The 24,383-nt window shown below is 44.2% G+C and overlaps 1 protein-coding gene across 1 annotated transcript in view; it reads right to left on the bottom strand.

Moving 5' to 3' along the window:
• The window catches only part of NPEPPS (aminopeptidase puromycin sensitive), an 83,484-nt gene that overhangs the window by 53,713 nt on the left and 5,388 nt on the right, over positions 1 to 24,383 (bottom strand). Inside the window, exon 2 of the mRNA XM_077313934.1 lies at positions 11,401 to 11,485. Coding sequence (XP_077170049.1) covers positions 11,401 to 11,485 — 85 coding nt within the window. The remainder of the gene's footprint in view (positions 1 to 11,400; positions 11,486 to 24,383) is intronic.

The following is a 24,383-nucleotide window of genomic DNA, read 5'->3' on the forward strand; positions in this document are numbered from 1 at the left end:
CTCCCTTGCTAGAAGTTCCAAACAAGCTCAAAAGTAAATGCGGTTTCCTTAAGAAGAGTTGGTTCTTATATGACACATTTTCTGTACTAGGAGGAGTCTCAAACTGGCTTACAGTTGGCTTCCCTTCCTCTCCCCACAACAGACCCCCTGTGAGGTGGATGAGGCTGAGAGAGCCCTGATATTTCTGCTCGGTCAGCACAGCTTTATCAGTGCTGTGGCGAGCCCAAGGTCACCCAGCTGGCTGCATGTGGGGGAGGAGCACGGAATCAAACCCAGCTCGCCCGATTAGAAGTCCGCATTCCTAACCACTACACCGAGCTGGCTCTAATTTCCCCCCACCCCTCTGAATTCTAACTTGAGATCCTAGTGCTGTATCAAGAGTAAGTGCAGGAAAGGAGAAAGAAGAAATCTGAGTTCCAGAAGCAAGAATAGAAGGATGAAGGAAAAGTGCTATAAAAATAGTCTGCTCTGCATTTTGGCTTCACATCAAGCGAACATTCAGGGCGAAGGTGCAGGAAGCCAGCTTGCTGCCAGGCTCGCGTGCATGCCTTGTTACTGCCCTCCCACAGAGCGCGATGCAGAGATCCTGCTTTCAAACCAGTTTGGGTTACCCTGCCCTTGTGATGTGAATGCTCAAGTGCTTAGTTTATGTGCCTCTCCACCCTCTCTTTCCAAGGACAATGAGAGGAACAGGGTGCTCAAATGAAGAGACCACTCCATAGGTCTGGTCCTCAGCTTGCTCCACACTATGGCATCCTTCTTGGTGCTTGCTTTTAACCTCAACCTGCTTGATCCTCTGCTCAAGACCATGTTGAGGGTGTCACTGTCTCTTGTCCAAAGGCAATCTCATGACTTCCTGTCATGTGCTTGAAACTCAGCAGATCCCACGCCTGGGGCAACTGACCATGGTCCTAGAGCGGCCTTTCCCAACTTTTTCTACCATTGAGAACCCCCTGACAACATTCTTCAGGCTTCAAGAAGTCCCAAAAGTGGTGCAATAGTGCAGAATATGGTTGGGAAGTACACACCCATCCAGGGCCCCTCCTCTTCCAAGCCCATTGTTGGCCATTTTGAAAGGGGGTGGATGGGCTGACATAACCATATATGATCATATCACTCAATAAGTGCTTAACAAATACCTTTACATATACATACACCATATATATATGTGTGTGTGTGTGTTTGTGTGTGTGTGTGTGTGTGTGTGTGTGTGTGTGTGTGTGTGTGTGTGTAAAGGTATCACCTGTGCAAGTAGGACCTTTGGGGTGACGCCCTCTAGTGTTTTCTTGGCAGACTCAATTCCTGTGTGCTTTGCCATTCCCTTCCCCAGCCATTACCATTTTTACCCCCCAGCAAGCCGGGTCCTGATTTTACTGACGTCGGAAGGATGGAAGGCTGAGTCAACCTTGAGCCCACTGTTGGGATTGAACTCCCAGCCTCATGGTCAGAGCTTCAGACAGCATGTCGGCTGCCTTACCACCCTGCGCCACAAGAGGCTCATATATAAAATTAACTTCCACCCATTTGGGAAACCCTTCCATGGCCATCAAGAAAACCCAGGGTTTCACGAAAGCCTAGCTGAGATAGCTTGTCCTAGAGAATGCCATTCTTAGCTTTATGGAATATATGAACACAGACAAAACTCAACTGACAATGTTTGACCACTATGCTATATACCTAGCCAGGTATAGAGTCAGAAGCAAATTTGTTCCATGAAAGCACCTTCCTGGACCAGGAACCATTTTATGTATAATCTTGCCAAACAAGAACTTTTTTTTCCTGAGGAAAACTAGACATATTTTCATCTTTGTACATTTAAATAGATGCCTTCTTGAAGAATACGTCGGATCATATGATCTCTGGGATTCTTTCTACTTATCACACTTGCTCACAATTTGATTTGTATCAACCTCGTGTTATAAACAAACAAATGACTACAACTGTGAAATCCTAAGCCTCCACAAGACAGAGCATTACACGTATCGACAATTTGTTGCAAAGAACATCTAGTGCAGATTAACATGACTGCATCTTTCAAAGCAATTCGTGAAATTACATAATGGCCAGATGGATATGTCAATTAATTACTACAATTTATAGGCCTGCAATATGAAAGAGGGAGGAAAAAGCGCTTGGATCTGGGCCAAAGGTTACTTTGCAGTCATGTTCCAAAAGAAGGACAAAAGGCAGTGTTCAAGCTAGAATGGCACTTGAGCAGCACAAGGCTGAACACACCATGGCATATAGCTCTATATTATGAATTAAACATGTTGCAGCACCTTTAAGACTTGCACTCGAAAGCTCACGCCTTGAATAAACCTTTGTTGGTCTTAAAGGTGCTCCTGGACTCTGATTTTATTGTGCTACTTCAGACCAACACGGCTACCCATTTGAATCTAAACATGTTGTGTCGTTTGTGCTTGAGTGCTATACACACCAGGGAAATCTGTTCAAACATATAACTAATTAGGTGTTTAAAAGTTAAATGGAAAACTCAGTTTTTTACATGTATGTACGTACATACGTACATACGTACTTACGTACTTACTTATTTATTTATTTATTTATTTATTTATATGCCCCTCTCTCCGAAGGCTCAGGGCAGCTTACATGAAACAAGAAAATGATACAGGTAACATCATTTCTAGAACAGCAAGGTGAACAACAACAATAAAATTAACATAATAACAATAACATTAACACAATAACAACAATAACATTAAGGAGTGGTGGAACTACAAGGAGTCTCAGCTCAGCTCTTAGTAAGACCCAGTGGGTGGTTGGGCAGATTCGTAGCAGTCATAGTAGGAGGGGGCGGGGCTAGGGGGGTCAATAGGAAGTGGTGGTTCAGGTCGACCTCAACCAAATGCTTGGCGGAGGTGCTCCCTTTTGCAGGCCCTGCAGAACTGTTCAGTAGAGTCCAGTAGTCACAGAAGTAGGAGGCGGGACTGTGTGATTTCCCACTCGCCATTGAGGTTCTATTAGAAATCAATGGGAGAAACCTCTGACTTGGCGGTACCTGTGGGAATTATCCAGCGAGGGAAGAAAATGAGGTTAAACATAGCTCACAGATAGCTGCTGTTCGCATCCCCTCTCATGACAAGTTTCAGGACAGACAAATGGAACTACTTCTTTATAGTCAATGAGTCATTCAATTACGGAATTCCCTGCCAATGGATTGGGTGGCAGCCAGAGGTATAGATGGCTTTAAAAGGGAAGCAGAAAATGTCATGGAAGATAGGCATAACAGCAATTAATAGCATGGAAACCGAATGGAACTTCCACATTTGGATGGAGCAAATCTCTGAATGGTACCAAGAGGTAATGCAGAAGACCGCAGTCTCTATGCAATGTTATTGGCCCTCCAGAGGGACTGGTTGGCCACTGTGTGAAACAAGACACTTGACTAGACAGACCAGCAATCCTGATCCAGTGGTGCTCATCATATATTTCTGTGAGGGGGGGAAGAATGCTTTTAGCCCTAGGCAACTTCCTCATGGGGGGGGGGGGGCTTCAGGAAAGCAGAGGAATTTCCAGAAATGCAAAGGCTGTATGACCCCTCAAGGCTTCCTCCTCTCCTCTGGCATCCTCCTCTTTCCCCCACCAAGACATAACAGTTGATCTGATAACAGAACCTCAACCACCCAGAATGTGCTGTCAGGCAACGTCCTACTAGCAGGCCTACAAGCTCATTTCCAACTGTCTAGTGCTGCAGCATCAAGTTTTTACTGGCCCGGGATGTTTTCAGGTGCAAATAACAGCATCATATTTTACATACAGAGAAGCACTGGACCACATTTCTGAGGTGCAGAAGAGAACAGCGATTAAGGGCAACTTCCTCAAGCAAAGAGGTATGCCCACTTATGCAGGACAGCACTTACCTTTACACAATGTTTGGAAACATTTCCCTGGGAACTGGCAAGCCAGTAAAACTAAAAGCCTCTAAGTGCTATTCACTCCAGGCTAGCATGACTATCACCGTTTTTTAATGGTCACCAGCCCTTGAACTCACTGGAATCTCAGCATTAATTTTACAGTCTCTTGGATTCTCTCCCTGTTAGGAAAAACGCCATCATTTAAATGGCTTCTGGAAATTCTGAAGGCAGGGGAAAGAAAGTCAGTATGGCTTTTGTACCCAACGTTTAGAAATAACAGGAGAGAATCCTGTAATCTTTATTGTTCCAGATAGCTCCTAGTTCCAACTTCCTAGATTCAAGCCCAGTTCATGAAAATTCTTAATGCTTACAACCATACCAGCCATCTAGTTGTTGTTGTTAGGTGCGAAGTCGTGTGCGACCCATCGCGACCCCATGGACAATGATCCTCCAGGCCTTCCTGTCCTCTACCATTCCCCAGAGTCCATTTAAGTTTGCACCCACTGCTTCAGTGACTCCATCCAGCCACCTCATTCTCTGTCGTCCCCTTCTTCTTTTGCCCTCAATCGCTCCCAGAATTGGGCTCTTCTCCAGGGAGTCCTTCCTTCTCATGAGGTGGCCAAAGTATTTGAGTTTCATCTTCAGGATCTGGCCTTCTAAGGAGCAGTCAGGGCTGATCTCCTCTAGGACTGACCTGCTTGTTCGCCTTGCAGTCCAAGGGACTCGCAAGAGTCTTCTCCAGCCATCTATTCGCTCACAATTCTTTCATTTGTAGCCCTGGACAAAAATCTCTCTCTCCAGAGAAACTGCATCTCCAGGCATCAAAGAGATAAGGAGGATGAGAAGTCCAACTCCAATTCCAACTCCCACAAATACCTTGCAATGCTTCTTCACATTTAGCAAAGGAGGAGTGGTGGTCCTCAAGGCAAGGGCGACCATCCCCTCTCCCATGAAAGCATTTACTGTATTCCGGATTCAGTCTGTTTCACACCCACACCAAGAGATTTAAGCAGTCAGAAAGGTCAAGGGCCCTATTAGGCGTTAAGTCCCCATCTACCAATAATCCTGTCGACATCTTCAGACTGGACAAACTAAAAAGGATCCCACATTCTGGCATCTTGGGACCATCTAACCCTGTCACTGCTGAAGCCCTCCTCACCATAAAATGGTTGGTTGCAAGCTTGTTGGCTCGTCACCAAATATATACAAGCATTCATTTTGCCTCAATGAAGCCGGCATTCATATACCAGAAAGCATCACCACAACAGAATTAAGTAGAAGTACTGACTCTTGACTCATAGCAACAGGTGTCCACAGGGAATTTCCTCAACAAATCCTCTGCCAAATCCATCCTATTCTACTTTCAAAGTCATTATACCCTGGCAGCCTCTCAAACTGAATCAAAATTCTTAACCCTATCATGAAGCAGTCGGGCTGTGTGAATCTGCAAGGAACATATTTTCAGAGCAACAAAGCCAAGTATTGAGAGCAGATTTACAACTGCAACGGTTGTGAAAAATGTATACTTACTGAGTGTCCTAGAAAGCTTTGCCAGCCACATTCAGGTCAAAACACAGGTTCAAATGTTAAGGAACGGTCATTGGTTAGTTACTGAGAAGGGTCCTTCTCCTCTAAGCACAAAAGGATATCTTGGTGAGTGATTCCCGCCATTCATTTAGGGAGGCAAGAACTACTTTTCTTCCTTTTCCTATCTCCTTGGTAAAGAGTCTCTCTTCCTTCAGTTTGAGTATTCCAAAAACTATAATCTTAAACGTAACTGTAATAGACTAATAGATAACAAGCACACAATAATCTAGTTGTAACAGGAAAATACTAAATATTAAGGGTTTGAAGAAAACATGAATGAGGAAGAATCTGAAACAAAGTACTTTATAGTACATCACAGAATACATCGCTCATACATGACGATGAAATGAGAAGGACAAGATCTCCCCCTATCCTCAGAAGAGAAAGGACCGTTCTCAGCAAGTAACCTTGGTGGAACATTATATAGCAGAGTCTTAAGTCCCAAGTGAGTCATTGTCATCAAAGTCCATAATATGTTGTAGAACCCTTCTACCAAATGTGGCATCTGATGAACTGTATAGATTGTAGTACTTAAGGAACATTGGTATTGAAGACCACGCTGTGGCCTTGAACATCTTTTCTGGCAAATCACCGCAGCTCCCCTGGCAGAGTATTCAGTGATGCCATGAGGTAACTTTGCTTTTGGGCCTTCTATGCTCCACTGATGTACTCCTTTTGATATCTACTGATAGATGCCTTGAATATCCTTGAGCCCATGTTAGAAGGCGAAAACGCTATGAACTATTGTCCAGATGCTTTCCATTTGAATAAATACTCCTTCTGACCTCTAGGGCAGGGGTAGTCAACCTGTGGTCCTCCAGATGTTCATGGACTACAATTCCCATGAGCCCCTGCCAGCATTTGCCAGGTCTGGGTTGGGAAATTCCTGCAGATTTTGGAGGTGCAGAGCAGAGAAAGCAGAGTTTGGGGAGGGGACAGACCTCAACAAGGTACAATGTCACAGAGACCATCCTCTAAAGCAACCATTTTCTCCAGGAGAACTGACCTTGGTTGTATGGGGATCAAAACTGTAATAGTGGGGTATCTCCAGGTGGTACCTGGAGGTTGGCAACACGGCAGCGCCCAGAGGACAGTCACAGAGGTATCCTCCACACAGCCCACTCATGATAAGTGGGGGGAAATCAACAGGGGCAACAGCAGGGTAACACGGATCTACACAAAACCCTTGTCGTTGTGAAGCCCTTAGCAGCCATTCACTTTGCTTACAAGGAATCCAGCCCTCAATATAGGGATCTGCATCCCAAGCTGCTTTTGAAAGGGATCGAGCTCCAGGTATAATCATGTATCAGTCATCCTAGTTCCTTTTGCTCTTGCAGTGATCTACATTTTCATTCTCAATACCATTAAATGTGTATGTAAATCCCTCTTCTTATTGACACTGGATGCAGATTACTTTTCAAGTGGGTGATTTACTAGTATGAAAGGACTGGAACTTTCTGAATCTACAAATTTAATCACACAAACACATACACACACAGTTTTGCTTGTGTGAACAGTTTGAAATGAGCAATGCTTACAAACCTACAGTTAGGAGAACCAGCCTGCTCAAAAACAAAGCTGTGAAAGCATTTTGAACTCTTAGGAGCTAAAAATGTCAGATACCTTGATTTTTTCCCCCTCCAGTCATGCTCAAAGTAAGGGTGGAGCTACCCTGAGTAGGGATCTGAGCCACATCTCTCAGCCCCAACATTATACCCATTCATTGTCTCCTAGAATTTTATGTATTTAAAACAGTAGCAAACGCCATCTAGCAGAAGGGAGATCTGGTCTACCTTTCTACTAACCTACAGAACATCTTTCTGACAGGATTAAGTAGCAGCTTGTTCAACCTCATCCAGCCCATTACTGACTCTAAGCACCCATTTAGAAACATCAACAACACTCTCAGAATCAGGTGAAAAAGAAAGAGAGAGCTGGGTATCATTTGCGTATTAGCGACATCACGGCTCAAACCTCCTGATGACCTTCATATACTGCTGCCCGTTTTATTCAGAGATTCACAATAAGCTAATTACCACTCTGCTAGATAATCGTCAGTCAAACAGTTACTGGAAGGCTAAAACCCACAATTTACAGTGCCAGTAGCACAGTTTCTTGCTATACCTTGTATAACCCACTGACTGATAATGAATCCAGGGTTAGGATAAAAATTATATCTTTTTACATTTACCTAATGATTTTATGGGATTTATATTAAACAGAGTTTGTTATATTAATACTGTAATTTAAATCTTTTGATTGTTGGATCTTACGACTTGCTGGTCTTTGACCGTATCATAAAGATCTATCATCTGGATTAGAACAAATTTAGAGGTGGATTAGAACAAATGAAGAGCCTCTTGTGGCACAGAGTGGTAAGGAAGCCATCTGAAAGCTTTGCCCATGAGGCTGGGAGTTCAATCCCAGCAGCCGGCTCAAGGTTGACTCAGCCTTCCATCCTTCCGAGGTCGGTAAAATGAGTACCCAGCTTGCTGGGGGGTAAACGGTAATGACTGGGGAAGGCACTGGCAAACCACTCTATTGAGTCTGCCATGAAAACGCTGGAGGGCGTCACCCCAAGGGTCAGACATGACTCGGTGCTTGCACAGGGGATACCTTTACCTTTACCTTTAGAACAAATGCCGGGAGACAGGAAGTGGAGGAAAAGTCTTTGGTTCCTGCCTCCCTGGAATCAAGCGGAAAGAAACACCCACCCAGATGTCCTCTGCTCAGGGGGAGAATATTGCCTTTTCACCATTCTCACTGCAACAGAGCTGGCTTTAATGTGGACCCTATGCCATGTTCAATCTGTCCAACTTTCCTGCCAGCAGTGCTGCTGTCCCTCTTGTTTCATTGTCACAAACTCCCCAGTGAACCAGGAAGATTAACCTGGCTTTGTCTGGGGGCAGAGGGCACTTGGGGAGGGGGTGTTGATCATTTCAACAGCCTGGACTATTTCCCTGTGCCAAAGAGCACTCAGAGCTTCCACAAAATCAGCAACAACCAAGGTGGGAAAAATTCTATGTGCTGATGAGAACCCACCATGATCCATCATGTGTTTGGGGCGGACAATCTTAACAGGTCCAAGCATGCCTGGGAAGGAAAGAGTAAATCTGCCCAATAATGATCTGTCCATGAGAAATACCAGTCATTTGGATCTTTCTGAAAGACATAACGTACCTGCCCCAAAAGAATAATTTAATTACCTCAAGAGGCTCTCTACAATGGTTTGACTTGAACAGGTGCAATTCTAAGGGAGTGATACTTAAGCTCTGCTCATACCAGCTACCACTAGAAGAATTCATAGAAGAAATAAATCATGTCTCGATCACAGCATGCAGAAGCCTCACTGCATTGATATTCACTCCCAGGGAGGATATCTGCTTCTTTCATTCAAAATGGAATTTTATAGCAGAGAAGATGCCTGCAGAATAGCCACCCAACCCCAGCTTCTGCTCTCAATGTTTATGCCTAAGGCGGGGCTCTAAAAATGTGAACCATATTTCAACAGCTGACTAGGCCCAGTAACAAAGAAAATGTCAACTATTCCCTACACAAACTCAAGGACAGACAAGTTCCAGATTCCCTATAAACAATGTGTAAAGTGCAAACCATTTTGGAAGATGCAGAAAAGAGAAACTCTACCTAAAGGAAATACAAAGATTCTTAACAGGGGCTATATGCCTCCCCAAGGATGCCCCATCTTGTAGGGGCATTAAGAACTTGTGGGAGAAATATGGGACCTTTGGGATTTTTTTTAAAATAAAAGTTTTATCAAAGAAAAAAGAAAAAAAATGGATTACATTGGATTCAAACAAAGGAATACATATTACAGAGTTGTTATAAACATTATACAACCTCAATCTTCTCATTCTAGATTTTTAAAATTCCATCTCCCAAATTGATCAGATAGTCTGCCATGTAATAAACAGGTTAGTTCAAAATGCTTTCACAGCCTTGTTTTTGAGCAGGCTGGTTCTCCTATCTGTAGGTTTGTAAGCATTGCTCATTTCAAACTGTTTACACGAGCAAAACTCATAAATTAATACATGCCAGGGCCGTCGAGAATCCCCTAAGATAACTAGCTGAGATAACAGACAGAAGAATAGTTCTTATATGCCGCTTTTCTCTACCCAAAGGAGTCTCAAAGCGGCTTCCAATCGCCTACCGTTTCCTCTCCCCACAACGGACACCCTGTAACGGAGGTGAGGCTGAGAGAGCCCTGAGATTACCGCCTGGTCAGAACAGCTTTATCAGTTCTGTGGTGAGCCCAAGGTCACCCAGATGGCTGCATGTGGGGGAGCAGGGAATCAAACCCAGCTCACCAGATTAGAAGTCTGCACTCCTAACCACGACACCAAGCTGGCTCTCTTGTACAGTTCCAACCTTTTTTGGTGATAGCTCCAGAATTATGGAGATATAATAGGCCTTCCCTAAGAAATTCAAGGCCATTATATTTTTAGTTAATTTCTTAAGGATATTATTTTGAAGGAAAGGTGTATACGCTGTGTTTTTTTCTTACCTATTATAATTGTTTTAATTGTTTTTACTTGCACATGCGGGGAGGGGGTTGTAAGTCACTAGGATTGGTGGGTGGGGCAGCAAAGATTTAAGTAAATGAACAGGAGATATTGAAAGATAAATGTTGCATACAAGGACTACTGATCAAACATGTGAGGTGTGCCTCTTGTGCCCTGCACCTGGACTTCCTCCCACAGTGGCCATTTTGTAGCTGCGTCCAGCACCCTGTTTCAGTATTCCAAAGATGAGCCCACCAACAGAAAAAGGTTGGGGACCCCCCACTTACAGCACCCTTTTTATTTAGCCATTCTGCATCAAGGTCATAGGACCAATGAGAGGCAGGTCATAAGCAGGCAAGACTAATCTAGCCTTTAAAACCAGGATGTCTCTCCGCATGTCAGTACCACCCTACGCACAGGTCAACTGACGCAATATGAACCAGATTGTGCCGCAGAGTACGTAGAATGGACAGAGCTAGATGCTCCAGATGATTCATACGAGCAAACTCGGTTCACTTATTCCAAAGAAAGACGGGTTACTGCCATTGCCTTGCCTAATCCCTAATTTGGCAACCAGTCAGATGGCAAGGACAAACAAGAAGTCTATCCTCTGAGGCATCTAAAGGGCATGTTGAATGGCAGGTCTACAAACTTGTGATCCACCAAGCCAAATAACTTATTAGCTATGCGTAGAGGCCAGTCAAATGCTTAGCAGGGGCCGTTTTGCAGCCCTAGGTGAGAAGCTGCAAAAGAAAGCTCAAGTCCCTAGTGGGGTACTCGTACAAATCCATGGAGGCCGTGTCCAGGTTGGTGGCTGTAGGCTTGGCATAAGGTACTCAACAGTCCTAACTACTGAAGGAATATGCTGGCACCAAAGCCCTCACTCTTCAGCCAAGGGAAAACTCGGATGAGCTATGTGCCTTTATTATTCACAAATTTTTTATCACCTAAAACTTTCATATTCTCACTTTCTCTAAGTAATTCCCCCCCCCCCAAAAAAAACGCCATACTCATAAACCATGTGTTTTAAGACAGTGGTCCCCAACCTTTTTATCACCGAGGACCGGTCAACGCTTGACAATTTTACTGCAGCAGCTGTGCAGTGCCACGCCGAGGGGGAGCCCCAGTCATGGCGGCCACCGGAGAGCACCAAAGGTGAGCTGGCAGCAGAGTGGCAGGGCAGCCCCTGAGGCAGCAGCCGGGGAGGAGGACGAGGAGGAGCTGCGGCCCAGTACCGGTCCGAACACCGGGGGGTTGGGGACAGCTGTTTTAAGACATGAAAGATACAGCAGATAGTCTACCTTCAAGCCACCATGTCAAACAACCAGGAAACGTGTGCTGCTAGCTATGTTTATTACTTAGCGCATGCGGCATCTGGTGAGTCGACGTACAGAACCTGCATGCAGATCTCCACTTACCTTCATCTCCCTCCGGTGCATAGGAAGCTGTAATAATGTCGATGTCAGCGCAATTCATCACAATCTGATTGGTTGCTTGCCCCACCTGAAAGAGACACGTTACCTTTTATTATTTGTTCTCCAACATTGTTCAGAAGGCTAAGAATGAACTAAATTTACCAAGTAACACCAATGCAAAAGGAACACGCAAAAGAGTTAGCGTTACAAGAAGTTACTTTTTAAAAATAGATCTAACCAGGGGTAGTCAAATTGCGGCCCTCCAGATGTCCATGGACTACAATTCCCATGAGCCCCCACCAGCAAATGGAGGACCACAGGTTGTTTTACAGGACTGGTTAAATGGCTCAATGCTTCCTGCTATTTGTGGGGGGTGTATGACTAGTAAATTTTAATATTTTATACTGTTTTATGCCTGTATCATTTCCCCCCCTTTGTGAACTCCTCATGCGAAGCTTTCTCTGGAGAGGTAGCCTAGGCACTTCCTAATGTAAATAAATAAATATCAAGTGCGCCAACAGGTTTGGAGGAACATTCTAGGTGCCAAAGACAGCAGTCAACACATACTCCTGACATCGGTATTTTGTTTAACTCCTAATGTGAGAGATTTGTTATGCATGCTCCAACATCCTTGGCTGACGCTGCATGAAAGCGGGGGGGTGGGGGGGTGGAGTAACTTGGCAGTCCTGCTTGCCTTAATCAAGTGGGAAAAGGCTACTATTAACTACATCCTTTACATAGGCAGTGTATTTGGAATGTAAAATTCTGGAGCATTTTCAAAAATGTCTGGCCACTACATGGTCTGGTTACCCAGATCTGGCTAGCTCAATCTTGTTGGACATCGGAACCTAGGCAGGGACAGCCTTGGCTTGTATTTGGATGTGGGACTACCAAAGGAGTCCAAGGTTGTAACACAGAGGCATGCAATAGCAAACCTTCTCTGAACATTACTTGCCAGCTTGGTATAGTGGTTAGGAGCGCGGACTTCTAATCTGGAGAGCTGGGTTCGATTCCGCACTCCCCCACATGCAACCAGAAGAGTGACCTTGGGCTCGCCACAGCACTGATAAAGTTGTAACCGAGCAGGAATATCAGGGCTCTCTCAGCCTCCCCTCCCTCACAGGGGGTCTGTTGTGGGGAGAGGAAAGGTGAATGTCAGCCGATTTGAGACTCCTTCGGGTAGAGAAAAGTGGCATATAAGAACCAACTCTTCTTCAGTTATATCAGGGCTCTCTCAGCCTCCCCTCCCTCACAGGGGGTCTGTTGTGGGGAGAGGAAAGGGAAGGTGAATGTAAGCTACTTCGAGGCTCCTTCAGGTAGAGAAAAGCAGCATATAAGAACCAACTCTTCTTCTTGCCTTGAAAACCCTATGTGGTCACAATAAGTTAGCTGTGACATGACAGCACTTTCCATCATCATGTGGTTAGCTGCTGACGCTACACGAAATTACAGGTGAGCCAATTGGAATCTACATACGTACCACAAATTGCTATGATAGGAGTGGAAGAGTCTTGTAAGTACAGCCACCTGTTTGCCTGGAAACCTAAGGATCCAAAATATTTTGCAGTTTGCTACAGGATGAGCACCTGTACAGAAACATACGCCTCCCAGGAAATCTAAACTGCTCTCTACCTGGTCTCAGCATGTTTGTAGATAACTTGCTCAGGAGGTCTGCCAGGAATTTCAGTTTGGTTCCTAAAAACTCTGATTCAAACAACAGCTCGTCTCAACTGTACCCAAAGTGAATGGTCCTGCACATACCTTTTAAAAGTAAGCCTCAAGAAAGCCCCACTAAGACTGCCAGAACATATGTACACACATGTGCAGGCATAACACAACATGAAGGTAATTCACTGCCACAGTAAGTGTGAGTATGATTTATTTTTGGGTTCCCTCACATAAACACGTTACAGAACACGTGATGTGCCATTTGTATGAACCAATTTATAGGAAACAGCCTTCATGAACCACAAATGAAGCATCAACCAATTATATACCCATGTCGCGAATTATACAAAGGGTGTGCTCATGATAAGTATTATTATACAACGCAGGAATGAAAATCCAAAGGTGGTCCTCTGTCTACACAAATAGATAAAAGAATTCCTTTGAAAAAGGAAAAAGCAGGGGAAAACTTTAGGCTAGATATCTCAATGCAGCTATCCTAGTAGAGTCCCATTAATTTCAATGAGGCTCTACATCCATGATGGATTCAGGATCAAATCCTTGCTTTTGAAAACAATGTAAAGTCAGAAGCCAACACAGGTTACCGCATGTCTTTTTCTGGTACTGCGGACCAATTTACCTGTGGCGAAGCAGGTACATTAAGGAAAAGGGTATATGCAGTAACTGATTAGTATCTAAAAGCCTCTGACATGGCAGGAAAAAAATGTTTTCTGGAAAGCAGCTACTGTAATATTCACATGAGTACAAGAAACAGAAGTAATCACAGCAGATATTTGCATGTTCATTATTTAAAACATTCCCACCTTCTATAAGCTAAATAATCACACCATTCTTAAGATAAAATCTGACAGCTTGTACAACATCAGCATAAAGGAACTTCTTTTAAAGAGGAAGTGATCTAGACATCCCTGTTTCAGAAACAAACGCGGTATACTGCAGCCTTTCTCAACTTTTTACCATTGAGAAACCCCAGAAATATTCTCCAGGCTTCGAGAAACCTCAGAAATACTGCAATCAAGCAGAATGTGGTTGAGAAGCAGAGCTGTGTACGTGCCCACCTGGAGCCCCTCCCTTTCCAGATCTATCAATGGCCATTGGGGGGGAGGGTTTACATGACCATATATATGGTCCTTTCAGCTGATCAATGTTTTAACGAATTTTTAAAAATATTAAAAAATTAATTAACTTCCACCCATTCAGAAAACCCTTCCAGGACCATCCCAAAACCCTGGTTGAGAAAGCCCGATATAGTGTACATGTAACAGGGAATCCCTCATCAGAAGTAGAAGTGCTTCTCACTGAATGGAAAGCTTGAATATGCGTTGGGCCAAGGGTAGTCAACCTGTGGTCCTCCAGACGTTCATGGACTACAATTCTACGGAATTGGGCTAGAAATTTCATTTAATAAAGCAACTGCGGAAAGTACCAAACAGTTAAACACAAACAAGCTCATAACCTCACCTGCATACCTATCAATGCCACTCCCGATTGTACTCCATGTCAGCCTTGCCAATTTTCCAGGTCATGGAAAACATTTAAATGTTTACAGTAACATACAAGCAGCAGACAAATCTTTATAATGTCAAAGTTTACATCCTACTGTGGAGCTTGCCTGTTCCAAAAATAAGAATTTAAATCCAGAAACGGGTTTCCTCACACAGACTAGGACTCGATGCTCAGCGGTAACTTCCACAACCTGCCTTTTAAGGGATATAGGAAGGGAAAGATTTGGGACTTATTTTATTCTGGTGTAACTGGAAGTGCTTTTAAGCATTATTGTAAGCTGCCTTGAACCACAAAGAGATGTTTTAATTAATGTATTGATAAAACAATACATTTAAAATTATTTTAAATTTTAAAAAACCTCCTTTCCTCATGTTCTTGTTTAGTTTGAAGAGTCTTCACAGGATTGGTTTTCTGAGGTAAATATTTTTCCTAATGGGGAGGGGGACATACTTGGGGAGGGGGACATATTTGACCACATGGAACCAAAAGAAGCTAATGGAGCCAAGTTAGCTTCTTTTTGGTTCCATGTGGTCAAGTATGTCCCCCTCCCCAAATCTTCCTCTGGGGCTCTCCAGATGTCCATGGACTACAATTCCACATGCTGGCAGGGGCTCATGAGAACTGTAGTCCATAGACATCTGGAGAACCACAGTTTGGCCACCCCTCCTCTAGGGAGTCCATACTTTCTGCAGCTTTGGCTACAATTTTCAGACATCACATATAATCCATTTATACTGAGCCAAATTGACACCTGGGTGAGCAACAGAAGGCAGCAACTAGAAGATGCTAATCATATATCTAACCCAAATAAATCAGTAAGGATCCTCCCAGCTTGCGCATTAAGCAATATTGACCCATAGGTGCAACAGTGCAAAAAGCATGGCAACAGTCTCGCTGTTCCAAGTGGCGTGGATGAGAGCCAGATGGATGGAATGCATGAAGGCTGTGGGGTGCGGTGCGCACTTGCCAGTTCCAGGTCATCCTATGCTACAGGAACATTGAGTCATCTGGCTACCATGATTTGTGCTGCAATAATCTCCAGTCTGATTTCTCAGAGTAAGGAGTACTCAGAAATGACACATCAGTACAGAATACAATGGCTCAGAACATGCCTATCCTGAAGCATCTACACACTAGCTACTATGTCTGAGACAAATTTACAGGGCTTGTTCTGGTATTTAAAGCTCTGAACAGCATCAGCTTAGGCTCTCTTCTCTGGTGATGTGGGGCAGAAAATCTTCCAATGCTAGATTCTTCCTGAAGTACATTCTCTCTTTCCTGATAGTATGGATGAGGGTAGCTAGATCTCCAGAGCTAATTTTCCGTAGAACTTTATTTTATTTATATGTACGTTTAAGCTTCTAAACTGTCGCTCCCAGGAATTGGCTCATGGTGCTTTACAAGGAAAAAGAAACAACATAATATTCAATAAAAACATATATAATTAATAACTCCTTAAAAACACACCCCCAGAACCACAAAAGATATCCAAAATGACTAAAAGTAGGTCCCACCCCATGCCCCAGAACAGGGGCTCATGGGAATTGTAGTCCATGAACATCTGGAGGGCCGCAGTTTGCCCACTCCTGCCCCAGAACATCGAACTTGGTGTAGATGATTGAGAAAATGGCTGGCAGATAAGAATGGTATAGGCTCTCAGCACAGTCTAGTACCGTGCTAGGGGGAAGCTAGGGAGGAGGGGGTACCCAATTACATATCCCGGGGCCCCTATTCGGCCTGGTGGAAGAGCTCCTACAGAAGTGTATCTCAACAATACCTTGCAAGCTACAGGCTAGATTCAAGTGTTGGTCCGAAGCAGCAGAACAAATTTAGAGTCCAGAGGCACCTTTAAGACCACAAAGTTTTATTCAAGGTATGAACTTTCATGTACACACACACTCCTCAGATATAATAGCATGGAAAGCTACAGGCTAGTCCCTTATAGGACGGTTTTTGAAGAGATGGGTTAGCTGAACTGAACAGATTTTGTGGGTTGGCTTGCTCGGTCTCTTTATGACTGCTCGATTTCAACTGTTGTTATTAGTTGAAGGTTGCAATAAGAACCCGCCGAGAACTTAGGGTTTGGACGGAGAGAAGAAAAAATCCTTAGCAACAGCACAACAAACCCCTGAGACTCCAGAAACCGGTACTACAAGTGCGATCTTTTTTGTTTTCATTGTTTACGTCAAGTCACAGCTGACTTATGGTGACCCCATAGGGTATTCCAGGCAAGAAATGTTCACAGGTGGTTTATCATTGCCTGGCTCTGTGGTTTCCTGTCAAAATACTAGACAGGACCAATCCTGCTCAACTTCCAAGTTCTGATGAGATTGGGCTAGTCTGGGCTATGACAGTCAGCGCATAATACTGATTAGTGAGCAAGGAAAGTAACCCAAGCCTCAATACGATACCACCCAGAAAGGAAGGGTTTTACCCTTTGCTGATGGGAGAGTTGGAGGGGTCACTGGGTATTGCAACACCCATCCCTGTTAAGGTCTCCTGTCCTTTTGCTGTTTAATACAGTGATATGCATATGTTTTTATCTCCACTTTTTCTCAGAACTTAATGGCCCAAGTTTCACAGAGGCCAGGGCCTTTAAAGCTTATACAACTCTGCATAGGTGATGGAGAACTAGGATTAGGGGATGAGCAGTCACAACATTCACCTCAACTCTAATCTCCCTCCCATTTCCACTATAAATAGGGATCTGAGCAGGCTAATTTCCCTTCCACCCCCATGATTCTGTAGCTGCTACTCAGCATGCCATGCATCCTAAAAGGCAATGAGCAAAGTTTGTTTGCATTAAGTGTGTGTGTGTGTGTTGGTGTTCCCTGGAAATTAATATTTTTCTGGTGAGCACCCAAGGGTGCAGAAAAAGCATATGTGCCATGGTAGTCCTGTTCTACTGCTCGGGTGAGATTCAAACAATAACGTGTGCCATTCAAAAAAGTGGCAAAGTACCATTGCAATTATTCTGATTATTTAAAATATTTTTATTTTGCCCTTTCATCCAAATAGTTTCCCGGAGGTAGAAATCAAAACATTTTTAAAAATCTCAGCATTAAGCATTAAAATACATTAAATGATTCATGACAAAACATAAATACGCAAACACCAGAACCAAAGAGAAGCCAATAACTAGCACTGGGGGTATGTCAAACAAAATTTGCAAAGATAATGATCGAATAAGACAGACATCCCTCTCTGGGGAGGGAGTTCCAAAATGCAAGAGAGAGTGAGACAGAGTATATTTTATGCCTGAAAAATTAAAACTCCACAATCCACCCTCTAATGTCTCATTTGCTTTAGAAAGATCAGTTCTGGATGAACACACGGCTATCAGTGTTACTCCTGGGCTCCCAAAAATCACAACAGAGAATCTGTCCCAAGACCAGGGATGGCCAAAACTGTGGCTCTCCAGATGCCCATGCTGCTGGCAGAGGTTCATGGGAATCGTAGTCCACGAGCATCTGGAGAGCCACAGTTTGGCCACCCCTGCCCTGCACTCTGCTTTCCAGGGCTAACAGAAGCAATGAGGGAGCAGGAGGAGAGATGCAAAGGACCCCTATCTCCTCAGCAATTAGCTGCAATCAAATCTCAACCAGGAAAACTTCACTGTCATGCCAGGCAGCTGGACCTTCTAGTACACTGCACAGTGACTAAGTTATTCATTTGCCAAAAATATGAATCCCTGCCCATAAACATAAAGAGCAGAGAAGGTCTTTGTAAGATTCCATCTGTGAGCCAACACTTGCAGCTAGAGTAATTATTAGCCCTTATCTAGGCACCACATTTGCTCAATGATTTGCATCCAGCATAGATTACAGTAGCCAAGCAGTAAATCTACTCACACAAAAGACAGCAACCTCTCGTTAATTTTTTAAACTGCGCTTGGTCCTATTCTTTTGCAGCATTTAGAGGACAGACTGACATTCTCAGCCAAAATCACTTTCTGCTGGGGAAAAAGTCATTCTTAAACAAAACTACTTTGTTCAATACTGCGGCTGATGGAAGGAACTTGAAAGGCCTAGAAGGCCAAACGATTAGCAATTTGAAATGCCAGAAATTCCAGTGGAATCCAAATGGTAAATACAGGCCTGGAGCACACTTCACTTGGGAGTCAAAGACTACTTTAGGCGTGCCCAAGGGCCTGAGCATGCCTAGTGGGATTTATAAAAAAAATGTTTTCCTCTTTGGAACATCACAGCTCCGTGACAAATCACAAGATGATGCTAAAAAGAAATGCACCCTCCCTTGGGTATGTGGAAGTAAAGTGGTTCTTCAGTTGCAGCTGCTACACAACCAATAAATCACTGGGGAAAACACATCCACATCGTTAAAATCTTTTACCTGCAACATTCAAGCAGATCATGCTACTAATGCGTTTGCACGTTCTCAAACACACACACACACACACAAACAGCCATTCAGCACCTTGAATACAATCACTTGAAACGCAAAATCAACCCTTAATCAGCATGATCCACCAGCCCGGCAGATGCTTCACAAGCAAGCTATAAAAAGCCACAAAGATAGGTTAAACTTTACTAAGTATATCAGGATGTCCTTCAGCCAAATTAGAAGACAGATGAGTGCCGAAAGGAAAGAAGAGGTTTAAAAGGTCCTTCCATTGTCTAACCTTTGAGGCAGGATTCGCCTCCCCCACTCACACAGGGCGGTAAATAGCACTTCCTCTGACAACTTAACCACACAGCGGCAACTTATCCCATGCTTTCTAAACCACACTTGCTCGCTGAAGGGCAAACTAGATGGGAAAATGCGAGGTGCACGCAAACCCTGTGGATTTTTTAAAAACTTTAGACTGAAACTGGGCTACGGGGTCCAAATTTAGTGTGGGGAAAGGACAGCACAAATCTCCACACCGGCACAAGCTGAAATTCCTCCGGGGGTTGCTATTTGCACAATGGTGTGTGTGTGTGTGTCTGTGTGTGTAAGTAAGAGACCACATGTTTACCTTTTTGACCTTTGACTTCTGGACCTTGCTGGACTCTAAACTGGCAATAGACAGCCCTCCATTTTTGCTTTTTCTCAGAACCCAAGTGTTGTAACCTAACACCTACAGCAATTAAATTAGAGTCCGTGAGCCTGTCAGCCTCTTAACAACTCCAAAAGGTTGCCAAGACCAGGGTCTTAAGATCTTAACCTGGAACGTCTGCTCTTTCCCAGTTTCGTTTTAATTTTGTTTTGTAAGGTACAGCCTGATGTTCTGCTGAGCTCAAAACATGGGCAATATTTTGTGCTTATTTTTGTTGGCCTCAATAAAGTAGTATTAGGGTTTTCCCCCTTGGTCTGGAAACTTGAGTATGCCAATATGGTGCTGTACAATATTTTTTCGAACTGTTTTTTTCCAGATGGGCCAAATCATACCAGAGCGGGAGAGAAGAATCCAGATCATTAAAGGGTCACGCGTCTTAAAAAAAATTAAAAGCCTCTCAATTCTAATTAAGCCTGTGAAAGGGTCTTGTTGCCGGTTTTTAATATAAGGAACCCATTTACAAATCTCCCATAGTCATTCCAGAGGACAGAAATGCCACAAATGTGGAACAGCTACCAAACTATCCTTTGATGTTTCAACCTGGCACACAGGAGGGAGATATCAGCCAATTTTTAGAGCTTTGGGCATATGGAAGAGAAAGTGATGTTGGGCACACGAAACAAACATCTGAAAGTAATTAGTGGTCACAACCAATTTTTACTTGCGTAAGACCTAGCGCATGTGCCGAAAATTTAGGAAAGGCTACCTGCCCTTAAACGAGACATTTCTTGGGAGTAGTACAACCTAAACACCACTGCTATCTCCGTTGAAAGTACAATGGAAAGGCAGAGAAACCATCCTTAGGTTCACCTCAAAAATCACTCCTTTCTCTTTCCCCAAGTTCTGCACAGACAAATGGCTTCCCCTTCTTTCAGCAGGGCTTTTACAGAAGGCCCAGGCGTGCCAAGACAGGAGATGAGTGCTCAGCTGTTGCAAGCTAATTTATGGAGCTCTGACTGTGAACTGTCCCACAAAACAAATCCAGAACAGACTCTGGAATGTTAGTATAAAAAGCAATTTGGACACAGACCCCGCAAACTGCAAGATAGCTACTATTTACCGTCATTAAAATCTGGTGAACAATTAATCTTTAGGGGTTTTTTTTTGGGGGGGGGGGTTACTTATGAAAAACCCATGTCAGTTAGACCCCGCATCTCTCTCTTCTGTAGGGTTGCCAATTTCAAGTAGGGAAATCCTGGAGCCTAGAGAAGGTGGGGTTTTGGGAGGGTGGGGTTTCAGTAGGATACATAATGCCATAGATTCTACCTTCAATACAGCCATTTTCTCCAGGGGAATTGAGTTCCATGGGCAGGAGATCAGTTGCAATTCTGGGGATTCTTCAGTCCCTACTTGGAGGCTGGCAACAAATTCTTCTGACAAGGAGGGATTAAAATGAAGAATATGCTGGGTGGGATCCAGCCAGCTTTTCCTCTGGTGTAAAAAGGAGGAAGGGCCCTCTTTGACCTTCCCCAAAGGGCTATGCTAGGGATCATGGGACTTGAATGAACAAAAGCTACACGGGATGAGCCATATTGAAACACTGTAAGACACACTGAAAATGCTGGCTGTATCAGACCATGCGTACATGGCCACGTGTATGAATCCTTTCCTACAACAGAATGAACATTTGCAAAGGGAAGTCTTCTCAGCCTTGCCTGTTTGCTATAAAGCAGGGGTCGTCAACCTGTGGTCCTCCAGATATTCATGGACTACAATTCCCATGAGTTTGCTGGCAGGGGCTCATGGGAATTGTAGTCCATGAAAATCTGGAGGACCACAGGTTGACTACCCCTGCTATAAAATACCCAGAGATAAGGTAGACAGGTAACTATGTTTGTCTGAATCTGCCATGAGTTGCCCCATACATCGTTTAATTCGTTTGCAAACTAACAGTTTAGTATTTGCTTTAGCCTGAAGCTAACAAAAATACAGATACATACATATAAAAACACACCCCGTTTGTCTTGCCTGCACAATGACCCAGGTACGTAGGAGCTCTTTATGGGAGTTCCACAGGAGGCGCTCAGAAACAGGCACACCTAGTTTTTTGGGTTACCCTGCCAAATCAAACTCAGGACTTGACAGGCGATTGATTACACAGTCACCTTAATAAAGCGGAGGCAGCAGCTTGCCAGAATGGCCTTACTCCAGTCTTATGCGGCGTTCCAGACGGAGAAAAATAAATCACAACTTTATTATGTTTGCATTTATAGGTTGCCCCATCGAGCCAGTCATCGTGGGGCGGTTCACATCAGTGTTTGGTACAATTTGGATTAAAACCATCAATACAGATTCCAGTCAATACGTTATTATTAAAACCATAAAAACCGCAGGACAAATGAATTAACAGCCAACTGTCTTAAAATTCCGTTCCTTCTAGTTAAGACGGGGGACAGATTAAGCAGCAAGGGAGGAACAGGAGAGGACGATAGATGTTCTATGCAATGCTGCCCACACTGGCCTCAATCACAGGCCTGGCGGAAGAGGCTTGCAGGCCCTGTGGAACTGTGCCAACTTTATCAGGGGCCAGATGTCCTCTGGGAGTTCACTCCACCAGGCTAGGGCTGAGAAGGCCCGGCCTGGTTGAGGCCAGACAGACATCTTTGGGACCAGGGACTACCAGTCAGCTCGCAATAGTTGACTGATGCACTCTCGGGGGGGGGGGGGGATGTATTATTCAGATAGGCCAGTGGTTCTCAACCTGGGGGTCAGGACCACTTTGGGGGTAGAACGACCCTTTGATACGGGTCGCAGCAGGGCGAGCAGCTTGGGAGAGGGGCGCCACTGTTGCTACTCCTCCTGAAGGCTCCCACCAATTTATATGCAATCATGAACAATGGATCTTCACGTCATTGGTCAGTTTCAGTTTAATTCCTGTGAAAGAACCCTTGCATAATTTTATGGTTAGCAGTCACCACAACATGGGGAACCGTATTAAAGGGTCACAAGCATTAGGAAGGCTGAAAACCACAGTCCCTTAGATACGCAAGGCCCAGACCATGTATGGCCTTGAAGGTTAATACCAAAATCTTGAACTGAACCAGGAAATCAACTGGGAGTCAATGTAGCTGCCACAGTATACATCTTATATGGGCCCTTCATGGTGTCCTTGTGAGGACCCATGTGGCAGCATTTTGTCCTGGCTTGGCCCTTCCCACCCCAGCCACAGGACCTCCGTCTTCAAACAAATCCACAGTATTTTTCTCCTTTCAGCATTCTCCTGCAAAGTACCAAGCATCCATGGCCAACACGCCATCTTGCCAAGAGAACTGCTTTTCTACAGTCTTTTCACGCAAAGCAACTGAAGCAGAGGGTTACTTCCCAGAAACCTGCTGGCACACTACCGCTGCTATGGCTGCCAGGGTGCCAACAGCTTGGATTTGCTGCAGGCAGAAAAGTCACAAAAGTAAAATATTCCCTGAATTGCTCCTTAGTGAGAGGTTCCCCCAGACAGAAAATTATTTTAATCTGCTAACCTGCAAGCAGTTACTGCGTTAAGATACAGTGGTTGTTATGTGCAGGTTTAACTATTAAGCAGGGGGACATTTCCCCCTCTCCCACCCCGAGGACAAAGCAGACTCCATAGAGGCCAAGCTTCCTTAAGAAACAAAAGGGAAGCCGTGCCAAATAAAAGGCTGCAAGAACATGCAATTCGTTGATTATATTGTGAAGACCACACAACTGGTTACAGTACCAGTATGAATAGAATATTGGCTGATTTTTTAAAAGGCCCTTACTCTCTGGAGTTGGCGTGCAACAAAGGCGGAGTGCCACAGAAGAGTCGATGCAAAAGGGTCAATTAAAAAGCTCGCAAGCCCAGCTGCTCATTGTCCCAAGATTACAAGGACCGTTTAACATTTCTTGTCTGAGGTACAGAAGTCATAGATGTCACTAGCGGAAGTTCTGTGCCAATGGGTGACTGCTGCTAGAAGTCTCGCTTGCTGACAGATTGTTGACCTTTTGGCTAATGCAGTGTTTAAATGGTTGTTAAACAACATTATGGTTTTAGTTGTTCAATTGTTCTTCCGCTGAGCAAGTGAAGTTACAGGCAGGGGAAACAGGATACTTAGAAAGAGCAGCAAACACTTCTGAGGACATCTGGTTCATCATTAGTACCCATCCAGCTCTGTATCCCACACTTGGTCCTATTCTTTTGAGAGTCAGCTTGGTGTAGTGGTTAGGAGCGCAGACTTCTAATCTGTCGAGCCGGGTTTGATTCCGCACTACCCCACATGCAACCATGCTGCATGTTGCTCTGATTTTATTATAATAACCTCAATATATGCTCCGCGTCTCCACCAGGCGAGGATTGTGTGCCTTCCAAATTCATGTGAACGGTATGCCATCCACATTAGTTCTGAACTAAGCTGCACAATGACAATCTGAGCTACTACAGATACCAGAAACATGGCAATTGCTGCGTTCATCAGGGTTCAAACACAGATAAAACAGCCTAATTATATTATCTTCTCTTTCAAATGAGGGCCACAGCCTTCGGCGCACTTTGAAGCAACCGGTCAAGGTGTTAAAAACCAATCGCAGAGTGGCAGAATAATTGGCCAAAAAAAACCCCTTCACAGCGAGGTGGTTAGGAAATCATTAATACCGCCGTGTTCAAAGTTGGCTACGGTTCCACTCTAATTTAACACCCACCATTTGCAAGTGTCACCACACTTCTTGGAACACCACACTTGCTTTTAAAAGCTCGTGCTCTCCATTTAATTGCGCTGGTGCCTCC

The sequence above is a fragment of the Paroedura picta genome, chromosome 16 (assembly GCF_049243985.1).
Source record: "Paroedura picta isolate Pp20150507F chromosome 16, Ppicta_v3.0, whole genome shotgun sequence".
NCBI classification, from domain to species: Eukaryota; Metazoa; Chordata; class Lepidosauria; order Squamata; family Gekkonidae; genus Paroedura; species Paroedura picta.